At 33.4% G+C, this 24,666-nt stretch overlaps 4 protein-coding genes across 7 annotated transcripts; 1 reads left to right on the top strand and 3 right to left on the bottom strand.

Annotated features, from left to right (window-relative positions):
- Positions 1-2,558: 2,558 nt before the first annotated feature.
- LOC118048247 (uncharacterized) lies at positions 2,559-6,294 on the top strand. Of its 3 annotated transcripts, XM_073410088.1 has the most exons (3): positions 2,559-3,020; positions 3,793-3,915; positions 4,293-6,294. In XM_073410088.1, the coding sequence occupies exon 3, from the start codon at positions 4,293-4,295 to the stop codon at positions 5,982-5,984; it is 1,692 nt and encodes a 563-aa protein (XP_073266189.1). In that variant the 5' UTR covers positions 2,559-3,020; positions 3,793-3,915; the 3' UTR covers positions 5,985-6,294. The 3 variants fall into 3 exon arrangements, with proteins under 3 accessions (XP_073266189.1, XP_034913738.1, XP_073266188.1); XM_035057847.2 differs by lacking the exon at positions 3,793-3,915 and having other exon boundaries at positions 2,560-3,020; XM_073410087.1 differs by lacking the exon at positions 2,559-3,020 and having other exon boundaries at positions 3,043-3,915.
- Positions 6,295-9,171: 2,877 nt separating this feature from the next.
- Positions 9,172-14,574, bottom strand: LOC118048246 (protein PIN-LIKES 6). Of its 2 annotated transcripts, none has more exons than XM_035057844.2 (10): positions 13,305-14,574; positions 13,115-13,194; positions 12,894-13,018; positions 12,659-12,780; positions 12,177-12,362; positions 11,657-11,731; positions 11,006-11,106; positions 10,165-10,217; positions 9,826-10,014; positions 9,172-9,466 (listed from the first exon to the last, which is right to left on the bottom strand). In XM_035057844.2, the coding sequence occupies exons 1-10, from the start codon at positions 13,488-13,490 to the stop codon at positions 9,345-9,347; spliced, it is 1,239 nt and encodes a 412-aa protein (XP_034913735.1). In that variant the 5' UTR covers positions 13,491-14,574; the 3' UTR covers positions 9,172-9,344. The 2 variants fall into 2 exon arrangements, with proteins under 2 accessions (XP_034913735.1, XP_073266004.1); XM_073409903.1 differs by lacking the exon at positions 9,172-9,466 and adding an exon at positions 9,473-9,733.
- A 2,760-nt stretch (positions 14,575-17,334) lies between these two features.
- LOC118048245 (uncharacterized) lies at positions 17,335-19,431 on the bottom strand. Its single transcript, XM_035057843.2, has 2 exons — positions 18,417-19,431; positions 17,335-17,914 (listed from the first exon to the last, which is right to left on the bottom strand). Exons 1-2 carry the CDS (start codon positions 18,956-18,958, stop codon positions 17,419-17,421), a joined length of 1,038 nt encoding a protein of 345 aa, XP_034913734.1. The 5' UTR covers positions 18,959-19,431; the 3' UTR covers positions 17,335-17,418.
- A 2,600-nt stretch (positions 19,432-22,031) lies between these two features.
- On the bottom strand, positions 22,032-23,183 carry LOC118048244 (calcium-binding protein CML42). Its single transcript, XM_035057842.2, has one exon. It carries the CDS (start codon positions 22,842-22,844, stop codon positions 22,260-22,262), a length of 585 nt encoding a protein of 194 aa, XP_034913733.1. The 5' UTR covers positions 22,845-23,183; the 3' UTR covers positions 22,032-22,259.
- Positions 23,184-24,666: the final 1,483 nt, after the last annotated feature.

Below are 24,666 nucleotides of genomic sequence, written 5' to 3' on the forward strand. Positions count from 1 at the left end.
AACCAAGTTTCAAAATTATAATTTTCTGTTGATTTTTAATGCTGAAATAAATCTAAATTCATCTAGATGCTATGAATTTTAAAAGAAAGCATCGTGCTAAACTAATGATGTCACCATCTTTATCACGGATTAAAAATTAAATACCTTGCAACTAAGAATTTTAAAGAAAGGTGTGATCATAATAAGAAAATAATAATTTCATGAGCTCGTTGTGAATGGATTTACTTGTAGTTGCAATATTATAAAATAAAAACTGGGTATAGCTCTGTAGTATTTTGAATTAATTCTCAATTAAAACTATACAAAGAAAATATTTTTAAGGAAGACTTGCCGGAGAAAACTAATTCTACTTTTCATGCTTCTAATGATTGGATGTGGTTATAGTGATGACTGAGAGTGGTCATAATAACTATGAGTATCATGTTGTTCAAAATAACTTGAATTTTAAAAAGTCAAAAAATAATGAGAAGTGTGGAAAGGAGAAAGATTCACAAAATAAACCCTAAAATAATTGTTATAGATATGGAATAAAAGATCATTGTTCATATACATATCTTATGTCTAAACATCTTATTGACATTTAACAAGCATCATTGAGAAAAAAAAAGAAAGGAAAAGGGTATAGAAATAAATTTTGTTGAATATCATAATTGTCGGAATACAATTTGATGCTTTTGTCTTCTTCGAAAATGTTGATGGAAAAAAATAATTTTTTGATTAAAAATAAAAAAAAATCATCTTGGTTGATATTTTATATATTAAAAAAGTTATCAAGTATGTTTTTTGGTAAGATAGTTTTAACTTTTAGTGTGTTATCTTTCAATTTAGTATATTGTATTTCATGTTATTATGCAAAATATTATCTTTTTAAATAAATAACTAAAATAAAATCTTGTTTTATATTTATAATTCTTATTTATTTTAAATAAATATGAACTTATTTGCAGTCAATGGTTAGAATCTATGTGTGGAAGATATTGCAACAACACATATCATCATCAAAGATAAAATATATTTTTCTCAACTTAAATTAGTTGTAGCCAATGATAATACAATATTTGGTGTTGAAAATATATTTGAAGGCTTAAAAAATAGCACATACTATGTCCCCTAAAGAAGCAAAGTTATTTATAAGCGACACGTTATTTTCTATAATATCATAAAAAAATCTACTTAGTTTTAAACATATACATTGTAATGGTTATTATATTAAGATCATAAATGAGATTGGTAAATAATTTCTTTATATTATATTGCTTAGTGATTTATTTTTCTAGAGCTTTTAGTGATTTTTATTATGATTCTACCGCATAGAATACATGAGAGTTTTTTTTAGTCAGTAATGTCAATATTTGAAAATTTAATATTATTATTGCATGAAAAATAAAATTATTTTCACAACAATTATGCTTAAATAAAGTTTTTAATGTCAAAATAATTATTTTACAATACAAATTGATCACTATAAATACATCCAATAAGCAAAATTTGTATTCAATCTTTTGTTATATATCAATATATCAATATTTCAATATCTTAGTATTATGTTTAAGTATCTTTAACAGTGAGCATAATATTTTAAGTATTATTCTTTTATTATCAAAGGGATTTTTTATTATAATAAAATTAGTTATCGTATTATATATGCAATTAGCATGACCGGATGTTTAATTTTTCTTATGTATGTGAATATTTCCCTGCATTAGAATTTTTTTATACAAGTTAGGTATTTGTGTGTTTATTATTATAAAACATAAAGTCTTATCATATGGTAAATTATAATTATAATCGAATAAAAATATATAAAATAAATTAAATAAAAAAACCGTGGTAATGCACGAGTAGCTGGCAAGTTAGAAATTGAGATTTAAAGCATCAAAGTTCAGATAATTAACCTGAAAAAAAAAAAGAAAAAACAGGAATGCAGTTAAAGCAAAGGCTAGGAGATGGAACATTCATGCCAGTCTTGGCCGCGACTAAGGAAAACGAAAAAGGGCCCGGCCCAACCCATTGACTCATGTCAGCCGTGGCGCGTGTGATTGCTAGAATTTAAAATTTTTCCAAAGAAGATAAAGGGTGTTTATTTTAAAGTATTTTTTTTGTTTAAAAATATATTAAAATAATATATATTTTTAAAATTATAATTTTTTTTATAGTAGTGAGTTAGAATAATTTAAAAATATATAAAAAATTAATTTAAAATAAAAAAATCCAAACCTTTAAAAAAAGCAGGGAAAAAAAGTGATGGGAAGCGGAGCTGGCTGGAGCGTGAAGTTTGAGAAAGGAAAATGCATTTGTAGCCTCTGAAGTTTTGTTTTGTTTTTAATTTTTTATTTAATCATAAATATAATTTATAAAAGTACAAAAGAAAATTATATTAAGATAAAAGTACCGAGGTTTTTCTTTTTTCTGTTTTTGTTTGTAATTATTCCTTTTAGGAAAAGAAGGCATAGATTGGGGACTGACACATGAAAGATATAATATGTTGGGGACTAGATTGTAATTTCCCTTTAATTTTTATAGTCAGTCAAGCGAGGTGAGGTCAAGAGTAGTTTGGTTGTTTATTAGTCTGCTTCCTCTCTGTTTAAAATCTTCACCATTATCATAAGAGAGAGAAATTTCACGCGCCTCGTATCCCTTTCTTCTCATCTTCGTTCCTTTCCTTTTCTACTCTCTCTATCAATTTCTAAGAAAATGTCCTCCTTTCTCCCTATTGGAGTTTTAATCACCCCCTAAGAAAAATAGGTTTGTTGTTGGAATTTTCAGTGTAGTTGCGGTGGTTGTCTTGTCTTGTCTTGTTGGAATTTCCCGTCTTGCTTGCTCTACCAAAAAGTCTCTTTCTTTCTCTTCTTTTTTAGATCCATTTTGCCACTTCTTGCTCCATATATATATAATTGCTGTGATGTGGTGTTGTTGGATTCTTCCCATTCTTATTTGAAGAAGGGGTGTTCTGCTTTATCTCTTGCAGTTGGAGTCACTGCTGTCAAGATCGGTTTCTTTCCACTTTCTTGATTTTTCCGGTAATTTCTTAAAAATTTCCCTTTTCAACAATTTCCCAGTTATGTATTGCTATTGCTATTATTATTATTTGCAATTAATCTCATAGTTTTTCAGTTTCATCTATTTGTTTGTCTGTGAATTACTGACTGCAGTACTGATAATTGTAGAAGAAAAAAAAAATTGCGGTATGTCTCCCTTAGCTGGTTGAACTCGTATGCAACCAAAATTCACATTACCTAGCTAATGGCTATTGTATTCAGTGTGCAATAATCGAGCTAAAATATTTTGAGTGGTGCTGCAACCCCCTATTAATCTTGGCATGCTTGCTTTTGTAACTGATGAGAGAATTTGGGTTTTGCTTATTGGATTTGGAGGCGAGGTCTTTAACGAGCAACTACTTTGAAGATTTCCAATGCATATGCCCTCTCCACTCTCAAGTTTCCAGCTCATCGCCTCTTGGGATTTGTTCATTCTAATCGAGTTTCATTCAGTTCAACAGATTTATATGAGTTTGTGAACAACTACTTAGCTAAACCATCTCATCTTATCTTGCTGGTGGTGATTTGGTGTTTGTTAGAGGTTACTCAGTGGAAGTCAAAGCATGGAAGCTTTTGTGTTATTATTGTGATTATTATCCTAAGATAAGTGGGTGCTTGGGTCTGGTTTCATATGCTCTTTGAATATACCTTATTTTTATTGAGAAAATCTCTGTGGGGTCTAGTATGATAGGTGGTTGTCACTGGAGTCATCTGCATACAAGCACTCAGTCATCTTTGGGTATTTCTTTCACAGGACTATTCTCCCAACAAGGCAACAATATTGGTTTCCCCCTTTTCTTTTTGAAACCAGCGACATTATCTCTTGAGGAAAATAATTGTGCATGGTTTTAGTTTCTTGTTCAGGCCTTCGTTCAAGGTGAATTTGTTATATTTGTTTTCGATCAACATTAGCATGAGGGATTAAGGTGGATAGTTAATTTGGTGGTCAATTCACTGATTCTTATGCTGTACTGCAAAGAGTTGCTGATGGAGAACAAGCAGAGGGAATTGAAGGGAAAAAAAAAATAGAATCCACTGTGGGCTAAGATATTGAAATCCATAAAAGGGTGCTATCTGATTTTATAACAAACTACAAATTCTTGAAACCCTTAAAAAAAATTCCAATCCTCAGTTTTTGTTCCCACAATGCCTATCCAAAAAATTGGTGTGCATATTATGATGACTAACTGCCCTTGAGACCCTGCTTATCTCTCATGTCTTTGAACAATTTTCTTTTCCTTGGTATACTTTCAGATGGATAGGGATTTGCAAAGAACTTCACAGGACGTGCCCCTGTCCACTGCTCATATCCATGTTAATGGTGGTTTTGTAGCTGACCATCCTAGCCACTCAGCAGTATGTGCTCTGTGCCGAAGTATTCTTGTACCTGATAATGATGATCTTGAGATTAGTATATGTGGGCACTGTAAATTTTTGCTGCTTGAAGATCTTGAGACCCCTAGTCGAGATTCTCATTGGAGGAGGCTTCACAGAGGAAGAAGAACCAGTTACAGCAGCTCTGAATCGATTGACACCCTTTTCTCACAACAATTTTCTCAGGTGATTAATTTGGCTAGGCAAAACCACAACACCATTTATGGGAATGGGGATCGATCTATAGATGGTGATAGTTCTGCTAGGTTGTTACAGCGTACAAGCTCTCGCACAACTCCAAGTAGTTCTCGAAGATGGCAGCATCTTTTTTCAGATTCTGAAAGTGAGAGTTTTGATAATGTGGATTCTCTTTATGGGGAGAGTGAAATTAATTTCAGATCCAGTAGATACCGGGTTTTTCACAGTGAGAGTGATGCCGTTTCTTTAAGTGTGTATGGTGAAGACTCTGATGCTTCTGTGGATGGACATAGTGTCCTGGACACAGAAATGTTTATTCAAGCAGATGAGGGAAGCAATTTTGACAGTGATACTGACATAGATCCAATGAATGCTGGTCTCCACCAATGGAACTCTGATGACCTAGAAGAGGAAGAGGATGAAGAAGATGGGGAATGGGAAGAGGCTGATATTGAGGAAGACACAATTGGATCTGTAGAAGCTGGAGCTCGACTTCGAAATATGTTTATTTCAAGTCCTAGCGAAGGTAATGGCCCTGTTAGTTGGCGCAGGCAGTTTCGTTCACCAGAATTTGAGGGCATGAATCGCTGGAGAACCAGGCAAAGTAGACAAGCATATGACCATGGCTTCTTAGCTGACTTGGAAGAATCAGAATTACCACAACACATGTGGAATTCTGAGTTCGGAGATTATGCCACAGGCTTTGGGGATTTGCTTGAAGCTCTTGATCGTTCTGATATTGGAAGGAGAGGAGCACCTCCTGCAGCTGTGTCTTTTGTGAATAATCTACCAATTGTGATCATCAATGAGGAACATGAGAAGCATGATGGTTTAGCTTGTGCAATCTGCAAGGATTTTTTGCCAATTGGCACTGAAGTTAACAAGCTTCCCTGCCTTCACCTATACCACCCTCACTGTATATTGCCTTGGCTGAGTGCACGAAATTCATGTCCTCTCTGCAGGTATGAATTTCCAACCGATGATAAAGACTATGAGGAGGGTCGGCAAAACTCTAGTGCCAGAATGGAGATGCATGGTATTCAGCGGCAGGAAGTTAGCGAGGACAGTTTGTCGGATGTCTCAGATGAACCTTGTGAACATGGTCAAAGAGGGAGGGGATTCCTAGAAGTGGGCCCGCCCTTAAATAGCTCTGGCAGAGAGGGCAGTGGAAGGAGATGGCTTTTGCTTGCTGCTGCCCCCCTTGTTAGCCTTTTAGGTATTGTCTTTGTGATGTGGTGGGGCAATCCTCGAGGAAGACGGGCAAATGGTCATTGCAATTTCTCTGGGAGAGGCCTGCATCAAATTCAAGTTTCTGGCTCTTCCCAACTCAACCAAAGGGGCAATGGGAGGAGAAGATGGTGGTCTTTTTTCTGACGATTTTCTGTGCCTGAACGTGTTTAGCGCGTAAGATATTTATTGTTTTTTTTTTTTTTCTCCACTTATCTTGAATGGATCTAATGGTTGGTCGGAAAGCATGATCATGCCTTGCCTCTAATATGGACGACTGGGGAGTGGAACTGGTTAGGTTTCTGAAAGTCCGATGAAGATTTGATCTTTTTAGTTGCTGATAGGGCAACATATCATGCCATTCGATACGCTAATGACTCGAACTTATACTCGAAAAATAAACAAACAAATAAATAAAAATGAGGGCCTCACACGGTCATGCTTGCTTGTTATTGAATCTCCTGTCCCCGTGTTCCTTTCGTTTGGGGTTGTATACTCGTGCTACGGAGTAAACATGTTCCTCTCCTTTATACGCTGTTTATATATATAACTGTTCAGCTGTAGTAAACATGTTTCAAAGAACAAAACAAGTCTGTAATTGAGGTCATATATATAAGTTGATTTTATTTAATTAAATAAAAAAGCAATAATAATATATAAATCAAATAAAAAATGACCACGATAACTTGAAAAAAAAAATATAAAACTCAATTCTTAATAAATTAATTATAAAAAAACAATTAAAAAAAATAGGCAATGTTAATCAGAATAACATAACAAACTTGTAACTCAAGTAATAAAAATAAAATAACCTAACAAAAAAAATGAAAAAAAATAATCATAGAGCCTGATTCTTAACAAACCAATTGTAAAAGAATATGAAACTGAATTTATTTTTTTTAAAAAAATTCAAAACTAAGATAAGATTGTCAAATTCTCACAATCTCGTGTCATGCTAATAGGATAGTCAATAAAAGCCAAAACAAGAAAGATGATGAAAGTTAATTTTTTTTTTTAAAAAATTCAAATTTTAAAGAATAAAACTAAAAAAAGATTATACTTTATGTTTTCAAAAAAGTGACTCCTAAAAAGAGTTCAAGCCAACCAAGATTAATTTATGTTAAATTCGTGATAACTCAGAGGTCATGAGATTAGGATAACCGAATATAGAATAAAATGTAAAAAAAAATCACAAATTCCTTTTATTTATTTTTTTAAAAAAAAGTCGATTGATGAAATAAAAAAAAAAAGTCTAAAAAAATAATGTCAACTCACATTAACTTTTCAAAGTTCATGACCTAGGTCATTAGGCTAGAAGTAGCCTATTTGAAAAAACAAAACTGAATTTCAACCAATCAAATATTGAAGGATAAAAAAAAAAAAAAAAATTCAATTACACAAAATGATATAAAAAAAAAAAAATTAAAAGAATGATAATCAAAATTGAAATAAAAAACTAAATTAGAGGACAAATATAAATTTTTTTATTGAATGGTGAAATTAAAAAGAAAAATTAATTTAACAAAAGAACCAAAAAAAAGTAAAAGAATAAGTACCAAATTAGAAAAAAAAAAAACATATCACAAATTAAGAATTGAATGATGAAATTGAAAATAGATCAAAATTTTTTAAAAAATTGAAGAACAAAACTTAGAAATTAAATGAACAACAATCAAAGTTGAAATCTCAATAAATAAAAGGATAACTTTGAAATTTTAAATGACCAGCTTAATTTTCAAATAGATGAGAAAAAAAAGATGGAGAAAACAAAGAAAGCATCATCGATGACAAAATGCCCTACCACTGACACCGTGTGCTACCTCAACAAGAAAAAGATGTCATGACAATTCCAGCAACACAAGGAAATTTTTGTCAGTTGGAAGTTGCCGCACACGCCTGTCGAAAGATTGTGAGCACCTCCCTTCCACTAGTCACTTTTAGTTTTTTTATTTATTAAAATATTAAATTACTCATTAACCAACTTAATTATAACTAAAGAACTAGGTTACAAATATAAAAAAAAACCTTTGTACACTAGTTTAATCTTTTTTTTTTTTTTTGCTTTTATGGATGATTTACTCATTTTACTGTGTTTTAGAAATGTGAAAAAAGCAAGTTGTCCTTGATTAATCTGATAATAATCAATGAGCTTTATGAAAGACTAAACTACTCCCAATATCTAGTTTAAGGATTTTGTGCGAGAAGAGCAAAATTATCAATACACTTAGGGGTGTTAAAAAAAACATACTCATCTTTAATATTTGCACTTTATGACCCAAGTCAACCTGTCAAAATTGGAGTAATATAGATTTTACATATGATAGCAACGTGTCAAGAAATCTAATAAATAGATATCATAGGTTGGGTGCGGGTTGAGATTTTTAAAACTCGTTCAACTTGACACAACCTGTATAACCCAATATGTGTAACCCAAGTCCTTGATGTAAACAATATTTTCTCTTCTCTCTCCATTATTTTCCTCTCTCATCTTCATATTCACAATTGACTCTCATTTTCTTAATCTCTTCCCTTCTCTTTATGCCTCACTTTTACAAAAATTATATTTGTTTCTTTTAAAGATTGATATGATGAAGTGATAGTGTATTTTTCAAATCTATTTTTTTTTTGTCTGGTAACCAAGAGACCATGAAAAAAACAAATGAAAATTTTAATAATCCAAATTAAACTTTTATTTTTCTAGTTAAATCACAAACCCAAAAGAATTTTATAGTCTCTTTCTACTAGTATGTTCTTGTATCATATTGCAACCTAATTTTTGGATAAAATGCTCGACTATGATTTTAGTTTTTTTTTTTATGTAGAAATTGTGACAATTTTTATGTTATCTTAAATATATGTATTTCAACATTATTTTTTTTTAAGAGTGTAAAGGATAAGAGAATTAAGATGCTTTATCCGTGAATATCTATAATATCCATAAAAATTTTATCCAAACCCAATATATTCAACTCACCCGAGTGTAAATGTTTTTGAATAAATCAAGTTTATATTTTATAAAATATCAAAAATTAAGTTGGATATAATTTATGGGTCAAAACCCGACCACTATATTTTTGAAAAACCCTAATTACCCTATTCTAGTGTACAGTAACTTCTCTATAAATGAGCAGTGTTTTTCCAAGAACAATTAGTGTTTTGATATTCACGTGCTTATCAAAATTCATTTTCGCTTGGCACAAGCGAAGGATGGGAATAAAACCCAACCTGAACTGCTGAACATTCTTCTTTTTCCAGAGAACCTGAGCATTGTTTTCTTATTGAAAGGTGTAACTAACTAAGAAAAGCTTTGCTTGAAACTACTGCAGCCGGGACGTGATAAATGATATGGCAGCTGATAGATAAAAAAAAGGGATCACACTGAAGCTTAATATATATATTCTACAGCACCTTCCTGCAGCACTTATCAGCACCTTCCTGCAGCACTTGTAATAGCTTCGTTTGTTAACGCGGCCAACCGTTAAGAAACACATACTTAACGCAGCGGTTTCAGAACAGTAAGTTGAGATAAAGGACAATCCATCCAGCCATTGAGAAAATAGCAAAAATATGAACCCAGAATAGAACAGCAGCAGCTTCTCTTCCACAGCCTCTTAGATTGGCCACGGCACCTAGAGACAGGGGACTCATTAAGTAAAGAGATGCTAATCTTCCATATCAACCCAACAATAACAACATTGATTTCTAATCCTTGCTTTCAAATGAATTATTTGGCTGTCTGACATTTGTGGGGAAGAATCTTCCATATTTTACCTTTGCCCCACTTCCCAACCAAGTTAAATACAGCCTTCATATGCCAGAACAGAAAAATATTAGCTGTTTCTTCTTCTTTTTCTCTTGCATATCACGAACAGTTTCAGTGAAGGCAATGTGAAATACTGCTCCGAACAACAAGATTGATTATGAAATGCTAATTTTCTGATTACTTGAAAGTTTGCGTTTTGATTGAAAATGCAGAGGTGAGTCTTACCAGAAAGGACAGATGTAGGCATTGTATGTTGCAGAAGCAGGACAAACTTGAACATCTTATCACCAGGAGGGAGGAAGCCAAGCTTATCAGCCAATGTAACTATGCCAAGTCCAGCAGGAGGCACCAAAACTAACCGACCAAAAATAATAGCGGCAGTTGTCCGAAAACCAAGTTTAGAACTTCCCGGTCCTGCAGTGAAACAAAGAGCTTCCACTTGAAATTCATAAAGTGTTTGAGCTGATAATCTAATTTGTCACAAAACTAAGAGGCCATTACTTCGAATACAGATAATGAGATGGCACAATAAAGTAACAAGAAATTGTTAGGGAATTAACTCACCATCAATGAGATTGCCTCCTAGTGCCAACAAAATGCATGGAATCATGGCCTCCCTGAGAACCAGAAGCAGTATAAGGCATCAGCAAAACCAATTAGAAGCATCTTCATCATGCAACGCAGAAGTAACTTGGAAAGAATAAATCACTACTCATGTCTCAGCACTATAAATAAATCCACCTTGACTGCACGAAGAGAAACGTGACACCATACATGCATGTCAAGCTTCGTTTTCAAAATATACAGAAGCAAGTTTGTACAAGATGTTTCTATTTCTAACAAATTAGCAGGGATTGTAAGGTAACTCTGCCCTGTTTGTGGAGTTCGCATGTATCGAATATTACACATGATGTTCAGAATGCATCAGCATGACTAATTACATAAGCCTTTCAGTTCCAAGAAGATCCAATTTGATGATCATGCCAGTTAGGATTGCGAAAATTGGTCCCGTTTATCTCAAAAGTTGAGTATCAGTACTACTTTCATTTTCTAGTTCTTGAATCAATTCAAGTGATTTGGCATGCATGATAAATCAGACGTGGGCCTGTTCAGAGCATAGGCAAATGTTTTGAATTCCAGGTCAAGCAAATCTCCAAGAGCTTTCAAAATCTCACTATTTACATGCTATACAAGTTTCTACTTCATTAAAATAATATTGATTCATTAATTCACATAATAAAAAGATTTGTTCTTCTTTCCTTTGTTCTCCCTTTCTAAAGAACCTTGTCAGTGATGAATCTGGACCTCATAGGCAGCCAGCTTGACATGTTCCAATATACCCACGAATCAGGAAAATGAGCAACCACAAATAACAAGAAACGCTTGGTATAAGAGGCAGGCATACCCGAGAATCATACAGCTGTCAGTGAAAAAGAAAAGTGGAGCATCAGTTGTAAAGATCAATCGCTTCGAGAATGGTACTGCGCCAAGGAACATAGCTAGGATCTGCAGAAAACAAGAGCATATCAATTAAAAGGAAAGTTGAAAGAGGAAGAACAATAAATATTGTCTTCTCTCTGTTGTTTCCTTTCCTTTTCTTTATTATTTTTTTTAATATAATGCACTCTGCTGGTTTTAAGGGGTAAATCCAAGGCTTTTGATAAGAGCCAAGTAACTTTACTAAGCCAGCTGACATCTACAGAGAAAATTGAGTTAAAATGTGCGAGCTTAGAACTTTGCCCGGTGAACAGAAAGGATGGTGAATTATAAAGGTGATAGTACTCTGCAGCGTTTGGCCTGTCCAACAAGTGGAAGAATAAAAGTATTAACACAATCATGTTCGGGCTTAGTTCCTTTTCATCCATATAAGATGCTTCAACAAAAAATTCTATGAAGCCAAGTGCTGGCACAGTTTTCGCCAGCATTCTTACAGTCAAAGAACAGATTTTGCAATTCTAGCAAGTATCCGGAATCTCATGTTACAGTTTCACAACATCACCTAAGAGTTCACCATAAATATACCAAAACAAAAGGTTAAAGACGAAAGTGAACTTACAGAAGCAATTATAGGGGGCTGAAGAATTTGCTTGAGCTTCAACTTGACATAGAGAAAGGCCAGAAATTGTTTAATCTGTAAGAGATAATGAAACCCAAGTCTATGAAGAGGAAATAAAGATACGATAAAACACCACCATTAAGTGAATCAGGAGAAAACAGTTTTTCTGTGTTTTCTTCAAAATTTATGGTGCTGGGTCACAACTTTGAGAAATCTCTAACAAAAACCAAGAGTGGTGATATTGTCTTAAAACCACTTTACAACCCAGTAAAAAGTCATAAATACCAAGAACAATGAGTTTCGATATTCAGAAGAGTAGTTGAGTTGACATTCATCTTAGTACCATTTCCTTCGTCAAAACCTAGAAACTTAAGAGCAGACTGCAGTTTAATTGACACAAAACAATAGATGCCATTGGCACAGCATGTCTATTTATCAATAAGATAATCATGACCCTGGAAGTTTAAATGCCAGCTATTTATCAGATATTCATAACATGCATGCATAACTTGATTCTTACCTTCCCTCGCTTTAGCGCATCCAATTCTTCTGGTGCATCCTCCTGGAGAAGCAACGGGACTTGCTCAGGGGGAGCATCTTTTGCTGGGCTCTTGACGGAAAGATTTGCATCCTCAATATCGAAGGTAACTTCCGGTGGAGGCGCCAGCATGTTAAATACATATGTGTATAAAATGATTGCACCAACCTGGCATGCATCAACCAGAGACTAACCGGTCAACTTCACGGGAAAAAAAACAAAAAAAAGACATGTTTAACGGTTAAAAAACTTCTTCCCTGATTTTTTAACTTCAAGTTCGTTGGGTGAGATAGTCAGAAGAGAGAGTAAACAATCACAGAATGAGTTAGTAATGAGAGAAACCCAAGCTTGTTTCAGCAAGAAAACTACCTGAAGGATAATATACATGCATGCTAATTCAATAACAACGCAAGTACCATAAAGTACAGGCAATAACAAGAGACTAATAGATGCTTGAGACTTACCCACTGGCCAAATGAGATGTAGGCAGTCCCATCTGTGCTACATTTCTCTGAGTCGCCAAAAGGGTTGGATGTATCTCTACATAGAGCTGCAATCAAGACAAGTGGCACATTCCCAATATTCCCTGCATGGAAGGATGCATTTCACTGTTACGAACCATGGTCTGAAAAACATGGACACCAGCAGAAATACAAAGAGACTAGAATTTATCAGGATTTCGAAAATGAAGTGGCTCACCAATTCCGATTTGTATGATTGAAAACTTGAAGAATGGATAAGGTGGCCGGACGATGGATGCAACAACAAAACCTATTATTGAGCCAGATATGGAGCCAAGGACAACATTCATGGGAATAAACCACCTGAAATATAGAAGAGGTAGCAGCTATAAGAACAACAAAAACTATATTACCATTCTGCAGATTTGGGAAAAGAAAAGAAAAACAAGCAACAATTACCACTCCAACATTTTCTCTAAAGTGACAGCTTGGCCAAGTTGAGAAAATATCAAGCAAGGTAGCAGAAGCGAAAAAACCAGCTGCGTATATAATTAAAGCAACCAGTTAATTAGTCCTACGTGCATTATCTAGAGCACCACTTTATTCATATAAAACTAAATAAAATTAAACCAAATTTGGTTTAAATTACCCCATTTAAGAGTTTCCTTCCACTAGCTGGCAAGATGTTAACATTCTTGGAGGCCATAAGAAATCCCAAGAAGCACATGGTAAAAACTTTGCCTATAGGCAGAACAGCAATTCTGATGGTGTTTAAGAGCGACTGTCCTCCGGCCTGGTTTCCCACCGGGACCATAGCTGATAAGAATCTCTCCATGGCCTCTTTCTTGAAAGAAGCCAATCGCTTCACTCGTTCACCAAGTCTGCTCAGGCAGTTCTCTAACAAGATAATATAAATGTCATTTAGACTAAATCCCTAACACGTTCAGAAGAATCCTCTGCAAAACTCAACAATGAAAATGAAGGATACTCCATTATATTAACAAACTTATTTGAAACGGTAACTCTAACAGTAGTGGAAGAGAGAAATTGAAGACGACAAAACCTTAGAAATTTAAAACGATCGAAGACTTTATAATGGTATTTAAAAATTATATCAAAAGTGAAAAAGTAAAAAGTAAGTGAATCTGATAGATTTTCTTAAAAGTATTAAAAAAAACCAAAGAAAAAAGGCGAAGGAAAAAGCTAGCAAATAGCCAAGCCCAATGACTGGCTCTTTGCAACTCTGATTCCAATTTAAATTTGGATATAACTAGCCAGCCATAATAATAACAATCTTCGACAAGAAAGAAAGAAAGAAAGAAACGAGGAGGGCCCCTTGCTCGTCTCCACACCGAGAGCCAGAACACGAGCCTGCAATGAGCAACACGCATCTCTGCTAACTATTTATCACACAGCTTCTGCCAATTTGATAGGGACATTGGAAACTTCGTGGTCAACATCTGGTGTTTTAAATTAAGGTTTAAGATACATGGCGATAAAGAACAGAGCTGCATCTGCTTGTGATATCTAGCTAGCTAGCTACACAAATGGATGCATCTTCCAACATGTCTTTGTATGGGCAATCAACTCTCTGTGCGTTTCTCTCCCATCTCCACTCATTTTATCAGCTACCCTCCCCCTTCACTTTCAATGCTGAGCTGCAAATCGAGTGTCCCTTTCCCGTACTCCGACAACAGGCGCCGTGTCCTCCTCTCATACCAAGATTCTTGCTTCCTTAAGAACCCAACTGATGAACGTAATGATCCACAATTTGAGCAAAGCTGTGGCATATCACAGGGCGTGTATGCATAGCGTTTGAGCGCTTTCTTAATGGTAACTGGAAGATCCATGGATATCACAGACTTTCCAAGGTTTTCTCTACGAAAGGTTTCAAAGGACATGTATCTTTTACGGGTTCCTCACCATCGCAAGTTAGATTCAGTGGAATTCCAGTTAAAAATTAGTTCTTAAAGTGTTTTATTTTTTAAAAAAAATATATTAAATTAATACTTATTTTTTATATTAATATTTTATAACGATTCAAGAATCCTAAAAAAAATTAATTTAAAAAAAATATTAAAATTATAGTTAAAATGAACTCTCAAATGGGGAGGGAGGGGGCCTCTGTCGATTGGAATAATCCACGCATTTCCTCTACACTGCCAGCGTGAGGAAGCTGCAAGGAAACAACTGAATAAAATTGTCTACAAACTCTATACCGTATACGTTACGTAGCATTTGAGACAGTGTAGTCAGTTACTGTAGGAGCTGCAGGATCTGCACCTATCTGTACATGAAATAAATAAAATTAACAAAAACATTAACGTTAATGGGAAAAAGTAGTGTGGAAATGCTTTTGATTTATTTTGAATTGGAACAACAAAATTACTATTTTATCATTCTAAAAACAAATTGAACTATCTATTTAGGATAATCAAATCTTTATCTGTTGATCATTATAAAATTGATGGAAAAAAATCGAAAACAGCTTAGTCTTTTTATAGTTTTTACACGGTATAACTACTTAAGTTTTCTTAAAATAAATTATTTAAAATAGATTTAGAAGCTTTTTTGAAATTCCACTTTTCACTGCAAACTTAAATAAAAATTAAAATTTCTTTAGCTTGCTCCAAGGACTTATTTGCATTTTCATCTTCTTTTTTTGACAATCTTGTAGTCTGAGTGGCAATCCGGTAAAAAAAAGAAGAAATACGGCTAGCACATGCATTATATATGCCAATAAATAAGCAACATTGTTAATTTGTTATGTTCAAGCGATGTGCAGCAGCTATGGTGGCCAAAAACATCATTCCTTGATGTTTTCTAAATCATCATAGTAGGGCCAAATTCCTTGGAAGATGTAGGAGGTGTAATTCCCTTAGTTTTTTTATTTTATTTTATTTTTTATTTTCATGTTTAACCTTCAAAATATCACAACAACCCTTCATTTAGTTTTATTTTATTTTATTTTATTTTATTTTAAGATTTGGTCTGTATTCTTTTAATTAAGGTTTTTTTATTTGAATTAATTTATAAAATTATTTTTTTTAATTTCATCTTTTTTATTTTTCAGATTTGATCCTTATTTTTTTATTTGTATTTATTTTATTTTAGATCATTTTAAAGATTGATTTTTTTAATGATTTCATCCTCTATTTTTTGTTATTTTTTTTTTCTTTTTAAAATTTTTAAAATTAATATTTGAACTAAGAAATTAACCAATTATTTAACACATCAATCTTATTTATAAGTATCTTGGATTTCAAGATCTTGTTACATACCTTCCAAGAAAAGATTGTTTGAAAGAGACATGTAAATAGGTAATTTCATAAAGTAAATAAGAATTTTAAAATCAAAACCATGAAAATCTTATTGATAATCCGGTATAGAACACATTTTTGTTACAAAAGAAAGATAAAATAAGTTGGTGATTTGGTAGAGTCACTAGATGATTGAAGTTTAATAACAATAAGGAAGTACACAAGCGGCAATATAATACATGCTTCCTTTTTCCACCCTTTTTATAATTTTATTAGCGTTGGATTTATTAGCCGCGGTATTTAGATTTAAGACTGCACCCCTCCCTTAAATAAAAGAATTATTTGTATTTCTTATACTTATTTTTTTTATTTTTTATTTTTAATTCTTTTATACATTGTTTTTTATTTTTAATTTCATCCTTCATATTTAATTAATTAAGAATTGAGTTTCATTAATTTTTCAGGTAAGATGTTTTTAGTCTAATGACCAAAGTCACGAGTTGATAAGGATAACACATGTTAATATTAGGTTTTTTTTAAAAAAAATTAATCTTTATTATTTTCATTGTTTTTTTTTAAATGAATTATCATAATCATAACTTGAGCTGCGAGTTTGACAAAATAATTCAGGTTGGCATAGTCTTAAGTATCAAGATTACAAGATTGTCATTTTAATTTGAATTGACTTAGATTAATTTTTTAAATTTTTTTTACTTAATTTAATTCTTCTATATTTAATAGGTTGAGAATTAAGCTACATCTTTTTTCTTCTTTAAAGAAAAAAAATTCCTAATTATCGCAAGTTATATTTTTATTTGATGTATTTATTATTGTTGTTTATTTTTTTATCATTTAATTAAAAATAAAATAAATTTATTTAACTTAATTAGTTATATGGTCTCCGTCGTGAATTTATCTTACTTTTTTGAAACATGTTTGCAGCACATCATTTTTTATGAAAAAGAATCGAGACCACGGCATAGAGTTAAGGATTAACTATGAATCCAGCTTGAAGTCGTACGTTCATGTAATTATTAATATCCAAAAAACTAATTAATGTTTGCAACATTAAGATATGCAACTTGTGATAACATGCCCGGACCGGAGGGCAAGGGGAACCGTCGCAGACAAGAAAAGGGAAAAATAAAAGAGTCGCTACCATTAGTTTATTTTCTAGGTGTAATTGGTCACCTAATTAATCTCAATAAATACCTAAAATTTATTAGAATCAATGAACTTTGGTCTGCATTATCTAGAATTAGGATTCAGGAATCTACTTATGTTTGGAAAAGATGTCAGCACTTCCCCCAAAACACGTTCAAGATAACGATTACTTAACTCTAGCAGTTGTAATCTCAAGTTTTTCTCGGGAGAAAATGGGTATATACAAGACTTTAACTCCACGAGAGATCATTAACGTTGGGAGGTCAAAACAAGGGTAAATTTCTCACAAAGATACATAAATTCCAACACGCAGAGAGGACAGATTTAAAGAAGACAAGATCAGACAGTTTTTGGACCTAACGATCTCTTACAATGAGCAATAGCCGCCTGAATTGAGTTATCTTTAGCACATATTTTATGATTCTGATCATCACTTGAGAGTTCTTGATGAACTGGGGAGGATTTTGTAGGGTTTGGGCAACTTCTGAACTTTCTGTCCTCGCGACCAATGCTACTGCTGCTACTCATCGTTTCCACAACTCCTCTAACTGTATCCATTTTCATCTCCAATACTCCTGACCTCTCACCGTCTCCAAAGAGGTTGTTTGAGTAGACGTTGCTGCTGCTACTTGCTTGCGCAAACCATTTATCGAATGGATTCGTTAGCTTCTGATGTGTCCCAGTATTCCTCGGCTCCGGGGGGGAGTTCATCCCTTGGCAGGACTTCATAAATGATGCAAGCAGAGTTCGAATCTTCAAGGTTCGAAATTTGATCAAGAACTTCATCACGATCCCATTACTGCTCATGGCTGTTGCCTTTGATCCTTTCATGGTGCTATGATAGATTTGAAACAGGAAATCAACACGGCAAGTGATCAGTGATAATTATTATATTCAATGCCTATAAACGTTAATCATTTGTCAATACAATCTATACCCATTATATTGATTAGTTGATTACATGTGTTTCTGCCATTTAAAACTGGTTTTACCAATGGATGGAAGATATCTAAATTTTCTAGCATCACTTGCGTGGATAAGTAAATTAATCTTACATCTGTTGTATGTAAATTTGTCATTAAGTATTTAGTTTAGAGATAACATTACAGCTTGATAAAATTAAAGAATCAAACATGAACATCTGAGACACTAAAGGGCAAACCTACACTTTATCTTGCTATATCCCAATCCCATCTTGATCTTGAGTAGCGTTGCTCATAAAAACACCTTTTAAATTCAAAAATAAATACGCCATACTTCTAACGTTGTAAATTGTAATAGAGGAGATCATGGGTTAAATTAGGACATGTGATTAGCCTAAAACTCAAAATAAATACCTGCTGCTTACAAGCGCCGAATGATTGTTGGTAGCCGGACGGCCATTTCCATCATCGGCCTCTGATGATACCGTCAAACTGGGCTTTAACATATGGAGAAAACTGTTCACTTTAGGGAACTGCACCTTCCTTTTAATGGCCTTTTGGGCTCTACAAGTAGAAGGAGAAGCCTTGGACCCCATTTGTGCATCCCGTTGACCACTCTCCATGGAAGGAGAAGAAGAGCTCATTGTGAATGTTGTTGATGATGGAGACGATGACATTGTGGCCGCAGACTCATGCTCATTACTGATTTTTTTGGTGGAGAGTTCTTGGAAGGGAACACTAGATGAAAATGATATGCGTAGCTCCATTTCCTCATCAGCCCAGTAATTAATACCTCCATGACCATTTTTCTGGGAGGGTTCAAGGGCTATTTCAATGTAGGACTCGTCGTCGCTCTCATCGAAGAAGATTGATTGGAATGATGAGTTGAAGTCATAGCAGCCACTGAAGGAGAAACTCTCTTCTAGCTCTGGATCTCTGTCTGTGATATTCGCCATGTTACTGATCAGCCAACACCCCTAGGCCTAAAACTAGAGCTAAACAAGATTCTTGAGATAATTGCGACGCATGAGATTCCTTACAGATATTTATGATGATAATAACCTTGAAGCTATAATAGAAAACAAATCAATACAGATCATAAAGATCAGAGGCTGTTGGTTTGGAGGATGGAAACCCATGTGCATGGAGGTGACTAAGCCAGGGTAGATTTGATTTAATCTAAGAAATCTTGCTAATTAGCTATAAGCTTTAACCTTCTTGGTGTGGGTTTTGGTTGAAGAGTGAATATCTAAATATAGCCCCTGGTCCATATCAGACAACGCCAATGGTTATATCATCATTTTAGGCTCTGTTTTTCTAATAAATTCATGTGTTGAGGGTTGGAGCACTCGGACTTGTGTTTTTTCTGGTTTAACAAACCTCAAAATCCCACAACCTCCGTGATTCAATATTCGCTTCTCAGAAGAGCCCATCCCATCTTACGTTTGCAGATTTGGTTGTGTCTTGTTTTCCATTGTCGCTGCAGATAATGACCTCTCAACCCATTATTATTTTTTAGTGTTTTTAATAATCAATAGTTTTTAGCATTCAACGTATCAATTTCAGCATTTAATCATTAAGAATTCAGTGATAACAAACAGCAAATAATCTGATTCTCATAATATTTATTTGCATTCTCTTAATTAGCGACACATCATAGCATCATGTTAGAAGCAAGGACAGGGGACTCTCTGGTCTAGTTTCACATCATCTAGCATTGACACTTGGCAGCATATCATCATGTTTCGTATGAACTAATGTGAGACTACAGTGCTGATTGAAGATGATTTGTATGCTGAAACAAGGTACCATGTCGTCGGAGAGTGTCCAGGAGATGGCGGATCCCACCCCTGGTGGTCGGTGCAGAATTGTGTAATAAAACAACTGAATTCAACTGCCCCATTTGCTGTGCTTGTGATGTTGGAGACTTCGAGACTACGTTATACGGACCTAAAATCTCTTTGTTGACTGTATTATTAGTTCCTTGATCTAACCAAATTGACCGGAGAAATTAATCAAATGAACCCTGGAATTGAGGTGGTTTGATGACGTTTTCCAAGTGGAGCTAGCATGGATGCATGGCTCCATCCTGTTGTTTTATTACTGGCATCTTCTCATATATATTTGCTTCAGGAATCTTAGTTTTTGTGTCCTAGAAATCACAGACAATCTCCCCAGTTTTTTTCCTGCAGTCCTGCAGTCCTGCATTTGCTTCATGTTTTTCTGAAAACATAAGCAAGCAAGCCCAACACGAACACACCAATCTGGACCAGTGATTAAATCTCATCTGATATAGCTACCAGCAAAGTCAAATTGAATCTTAAAGTTGAACAAGGGATTTATTATCTACCTCAAATCCATTTCCGTACTTAGAATTCTTCTAGAATTGAAAAAAAAATCACAAAAACTTTTCGATAAAATTTTTATGATTACATTATCACATAACCCAAAAGAGACCTGATAAAAATGTGACACTATAAAAACATATCCTAAAATACCAGTATTATTAAAATGAAGTCGAATGATGTCACGAAGCTAATCAATCTTCGATAAATTAGATTCAATTCGTTCTAGAACCAAAGAATACAAGAATTTCTCTTCCACTTTAAAACTGAAAAGTCCCAGAAATATTATTCATCAAAGATGTTGAAATTTAGGTTTACATATATTTAAATAGTTATGAAAAATTAACTCTAATGAATCTATCTTTATAGATTAAATTGACCCACTTACAAAAACTAACTTAAAACCTTTTCTAGGAAACTTCAACCTTGATCCAAGCAAGCCTTAGATGTTAGATAAAAGCAAAGTATTAACTAACCTAAACAAACTTGAAGTTGCAGTTAATAAAATAAAAATAAAACTCATAAGTCTTTTATATATCGTGAGAAGAGAAGAAAAAAAAACATTGTAAGTCTAATACGAAACTTATTTATAACCGATAATATTGCAAAATAATCCTAGGAATTAAAGAAGAAGTTGTTGCCTATTTGGTTTCCAAGTTTGAATAGGATTTTGACATGATCCTTGTATTTATCATTTTTTTATAAGGAAAATGATGTTATCTTTAATGTTTCTCTTTGCAACTTTTTAGTATCATTTCAATACGAAAAAACACAATTAAGCTGTTAAATTATTCTCCTTGCACAATAAGAAAACCTTGTCGTCACATGTGTTGTCTACGTCAACTTGAATTCCTTTGTTTTTTTTTTTTTTTGCTGTGTTTTCTCCTCACGTGGTAAGGAAATAAAATAAAAATAATAAATTATAATATTTAAAAATAATAATTAATGTTACCATACATAATAAAAAAATCAAAATTAGTTAGAAATCCATAAAATACATGGAAACATCACATAGCAAGGTAGGCTAAAACTAATACAAAATTGATGGTCTTGGTGTTGAAACTTCGTAGCTCAAATAAAGGTGAATTGAGCCTCTCTTGCACATGGATTAAATGTATTAAGGTCTTTGTTTGATGCTTCAAAGAATCGTTAAATTCAATTTTGGCTAAAATTTATACAACTAGACCATTCAATATTTTTTTCAATGCTTTCATTTTAGACCTTGTGATGGATCTATTTAAAATGTGTAATGGACCAATTCAGTGGGTTCATCCACATCACTTTTCTTATATTACCAAGTCATTTAAAAGATCAAGATATAACAATCATACTGCCTTGTTCACTATATTAACAACTTAATTTAATTATTATTATTTTATTTCGACTTTGTCAAGCTACTAGTCTCTTTCTTATAATGAATATATATTATGGTGAAAAACTATTATAAAACAAAATTGGATTGCTCATCGAGAAACAGGTCAGAATTTGAAGGTCGCTGTTGCATATCCCCTTCTGGAAAGGGCACCCCCTCCCTTTTTTTTTTTTTTTTTTAAACAGGAATAGTATGAATCATTTTATAAATGTCATTGGTTGTAAATATTTGACAAAGTCGGCCGAGAGAGAAATTTGCTCAGGCATGATGGGATCTAAAAGAAAAGCTGCGTAGGAATGGTGAAATAAATCCTGAAACATCAAAACCAAACATGGCACATTCATTATTAACATATACAAACATGAAGTCTGAACACCATTAGGACGACATGCCAGTGATTGATTCACGTTTCTATAGTTCATGCATATGGAAATCATAGGACTAATTGACACCAGAAAAGAGAGCAAAAGAAACGAAACAAAAATAAAAAAAGGGAAGTTCGGAGAGGATTAAGATCGTGAAGATGAATAATCGTCGACATCAGCTCCTAACAAGAACGCTCCTCATCATGTCCTTGAATTCAAAGAAATCAACACGACCATCTTGGTTACGGTCGACGGAGGTGATCATCTGATGAATTCTGTCAATCTCTTTGGCTTCAGGCAATCCCAACTTCCCCAACACGACTTGCAATTCGCGTGCTGATATGTAACCATCCCCATCCTCGTCGAAAACCTTGAATGCCTCTGACAAATCAGATTCCTCCTGTCTCATCCTAGCCTGCTCTCCGATATCATTTGCAGCCTCCTCCTCGGATGCAATATTATCGTAACCAAAGAAACTGCTGTCCAATGATTGATGAAGGGAGACAAAATCTTCGAAAGAAAGACCAGAGCTGCCAGGCTTGATGTGAGATTTGATGGTGAGCTCAAGGTCAGAGAAGTCAGCCTCGAGGCCAAGAAGACTGAGTGCTTGACTAATTTCCTCGATGGTGATCATGCCATCGCCATTCTTGTCGAAAAGATCAAAGATGCGGCGGAGGCGAAGGAAATTGAGACTGGGGCAACGGAGACTAAAGGAGGAGCTTCTCTTGTGACCAGTGAAGGGTGCTGCTGCTGCTTCCATGGCTTGTTTTCTATATTCTTGGGTTGTTTCTATTGCAGCAACAGAAACTTGAGGGCCTGAGGAGGGGAGAGGATAGCTCTACTGCTTTGTCATGGAATCATTTATATTGTCGAAATGGTGAGCGACAAAGCGCGTTTGGCGGCGGCGAGGTTGTTTGGCCAACCAGTAATGACTCCTGACCATTTCCTAGAACTTCATTTCCAATTCATTAAACTGTTCTTTATTATTCCCAGCGAAAGTCTACGCAATTTCTAAGTCGTACCCTCTCTCTTTTTTCTTTTTCTTTTTTTTTTGAAATATCTTCTTCTTCTTCTTCTTCTTCTTTTGTAGTTTTTCAATAGGCAAGACTATACAACCCATAATAATTAGATAACCGATATTATTTTGAGACTCAATTATAAACCACACAAAATGCATTGCATGGCATGGGAAATTTCAAAGTCATGGAGCCTGCAATTCACCAAAAAAGCTCGACGTCCCATTGGTGGATGCATTCCTATCACACGTGGGCTGTTGTGGTGCACACATAACAAACATTTTCTCTGCAAATTGCTTTTCTCAAAATAAATGAGAAAAAAAGAGTCAGCCTCAGCCATTGAATTTGGAAAATGATTTTAATTTAAAATCACCAAGCAAAACAGAGAACTGTACAATCAATAATGGTTGCATAGTTTTTTCGTGGGGTGGGTGGGTCGGTCTTTGAATGGTCCAGCATCGTGATGGGTCAAAGAAGCTAAAAGGAGACCTATGACTTGCGCCTTGACAGAGTTATACGCGCACACTATCTCTTTTATTCCGCTCTTCGTGGCTGTTTCAGGAGACAGTTTTTCAAAATCTATTTTATTTATTTTTTATAAATAAAATAAGTATTTGTACTTAAAATTCTTTGAAAATATATATTTTATTAACTGAATGGTTTTTTCTTATTTTTACGCTTTCTTTATCCAAATAGTTTTTATTGGTGTCATTCTATTAATAAGAAAATCAAGGTAAGTAAACTAATTTTTGTAAGATTTTCTATAACTCTTAAACATGCAAATAAATGAATTTCTTCAATTAAGACTTCGTTTCCTGATTGATGATTTTTTTTTAATGAAAAAATATTTTTTTAATCAAGAGTGTTGTTTTTTTAAATAAAATAAACACTTATTATGATCTAAAAACCAAGTTTCAATAATAAAATAAAAATTATATCTTGATATTTTGTATGCAGTTGAAGAAAAAAATAGTTAATTTAAAAAATTATAACAAAAAATAAAAAAATATTTTCATTAAATATTAAGGAGCACAACATTTTTAAAAACTTGTATGTTAGATTCATATATACTAATTAATGAAATTATTGCTAATATTACTATATAAAGCTACAATCTTATTTGAAAAAAAAACAAAATTGAATAATATTTTTTTAAAAATAATTATTATTTTAATATAATAAAAAAATAATTATTATCATGATTCCAAATACTATAAAAAAATTACTAATATGTCATTGCAAACACTTAATAAAACCTCAGTTAAATTATCATTGAAAAGAAAACATCATCAATGTATCTTTTCATAAAATATAACATTTTTTCACACATACTTAATTTTTCATTTTTGATGTTATTTTATGTATTTGTTTTCGAAAAAAAATAGAAAAAGTAGAGGATAAAAATGTGATAAAGAAAGAAGAATTTATTATTATTATTATTATTATTATTATTATTATTATTTATAACCAGGAAGGAGATATGTTTAAAATAAAGAACAAACTGTTTAATTAGTTTTATTAATTTGTATAAATGACTAGACTAAGGTATAGCTCACGAGTGTTGAG

The sequence above is a fragment of the Populus alba genome, chromosome 6 (genome assembly GCF_005239225.2).
Source record: "Populus alba chromosome 6, ASM523922v2, whole genome shotgun sequence".
NCBI classification, from domain to species: domain Eukaryota; kingdom Viridiplantae; phylum Streptophyta; class Magnoliopsida; order Malpighiales; family Salicaceae; genus Populus; species Populus alba.

Bases quoted from the DNA above. Each gene is read 5' to 3' on its own strand.
- LOC118048247 (XM_073410088.1), top strand. From the start codon at position 4,293: ATGGATAGGGATTTGCAAAGAACTTCACAGGACGTGCCCCTGTCCACT.
- LOC118048246 (XM_035057844.2), bottom strand. From the start codon at position 13,490: ATGGAGAGATTCTTATCAGCTATGGTCCCGGTGGGAAACCAGGCCGGA. The intron at 11,732-12,176 runs GTAAGAATCAAG...TATCTCTTACAG, and splicing joins ATGCGCTAAAGCGAGGGAAG to ATTAAACAATTTCTGGCCTT. The intron at 10,015-10,164 runs GTGAGTTAATTC...GTTTCACTGCAG, and splicing joins AGGAGGCAATCTCATTGATG to GACCGGGAAGTTCTAAACTT.
- LOC118048244 (XM_035057842.2), bottom strand. From the start codon at position 22,844: ATGGAAGCAGCAGCAGCACCCTTCACTGGTCACAAGAGAAGCTCCTCC.
- LOC118048245 (XM_035057843.2), bottom strand. From the start codon at position 18,958: ATGGCGAATATCACAGACAGAGATCCAGAGCTAGAAGAGAGTTTCTCC. The intron at 17,915-18,416 runs GTATTTATTTTG...AATCTATCATAG, and splicing joins TCGGCGCTTGTAAGCAGCAG to CACCATGAAAGGATCAAAGG.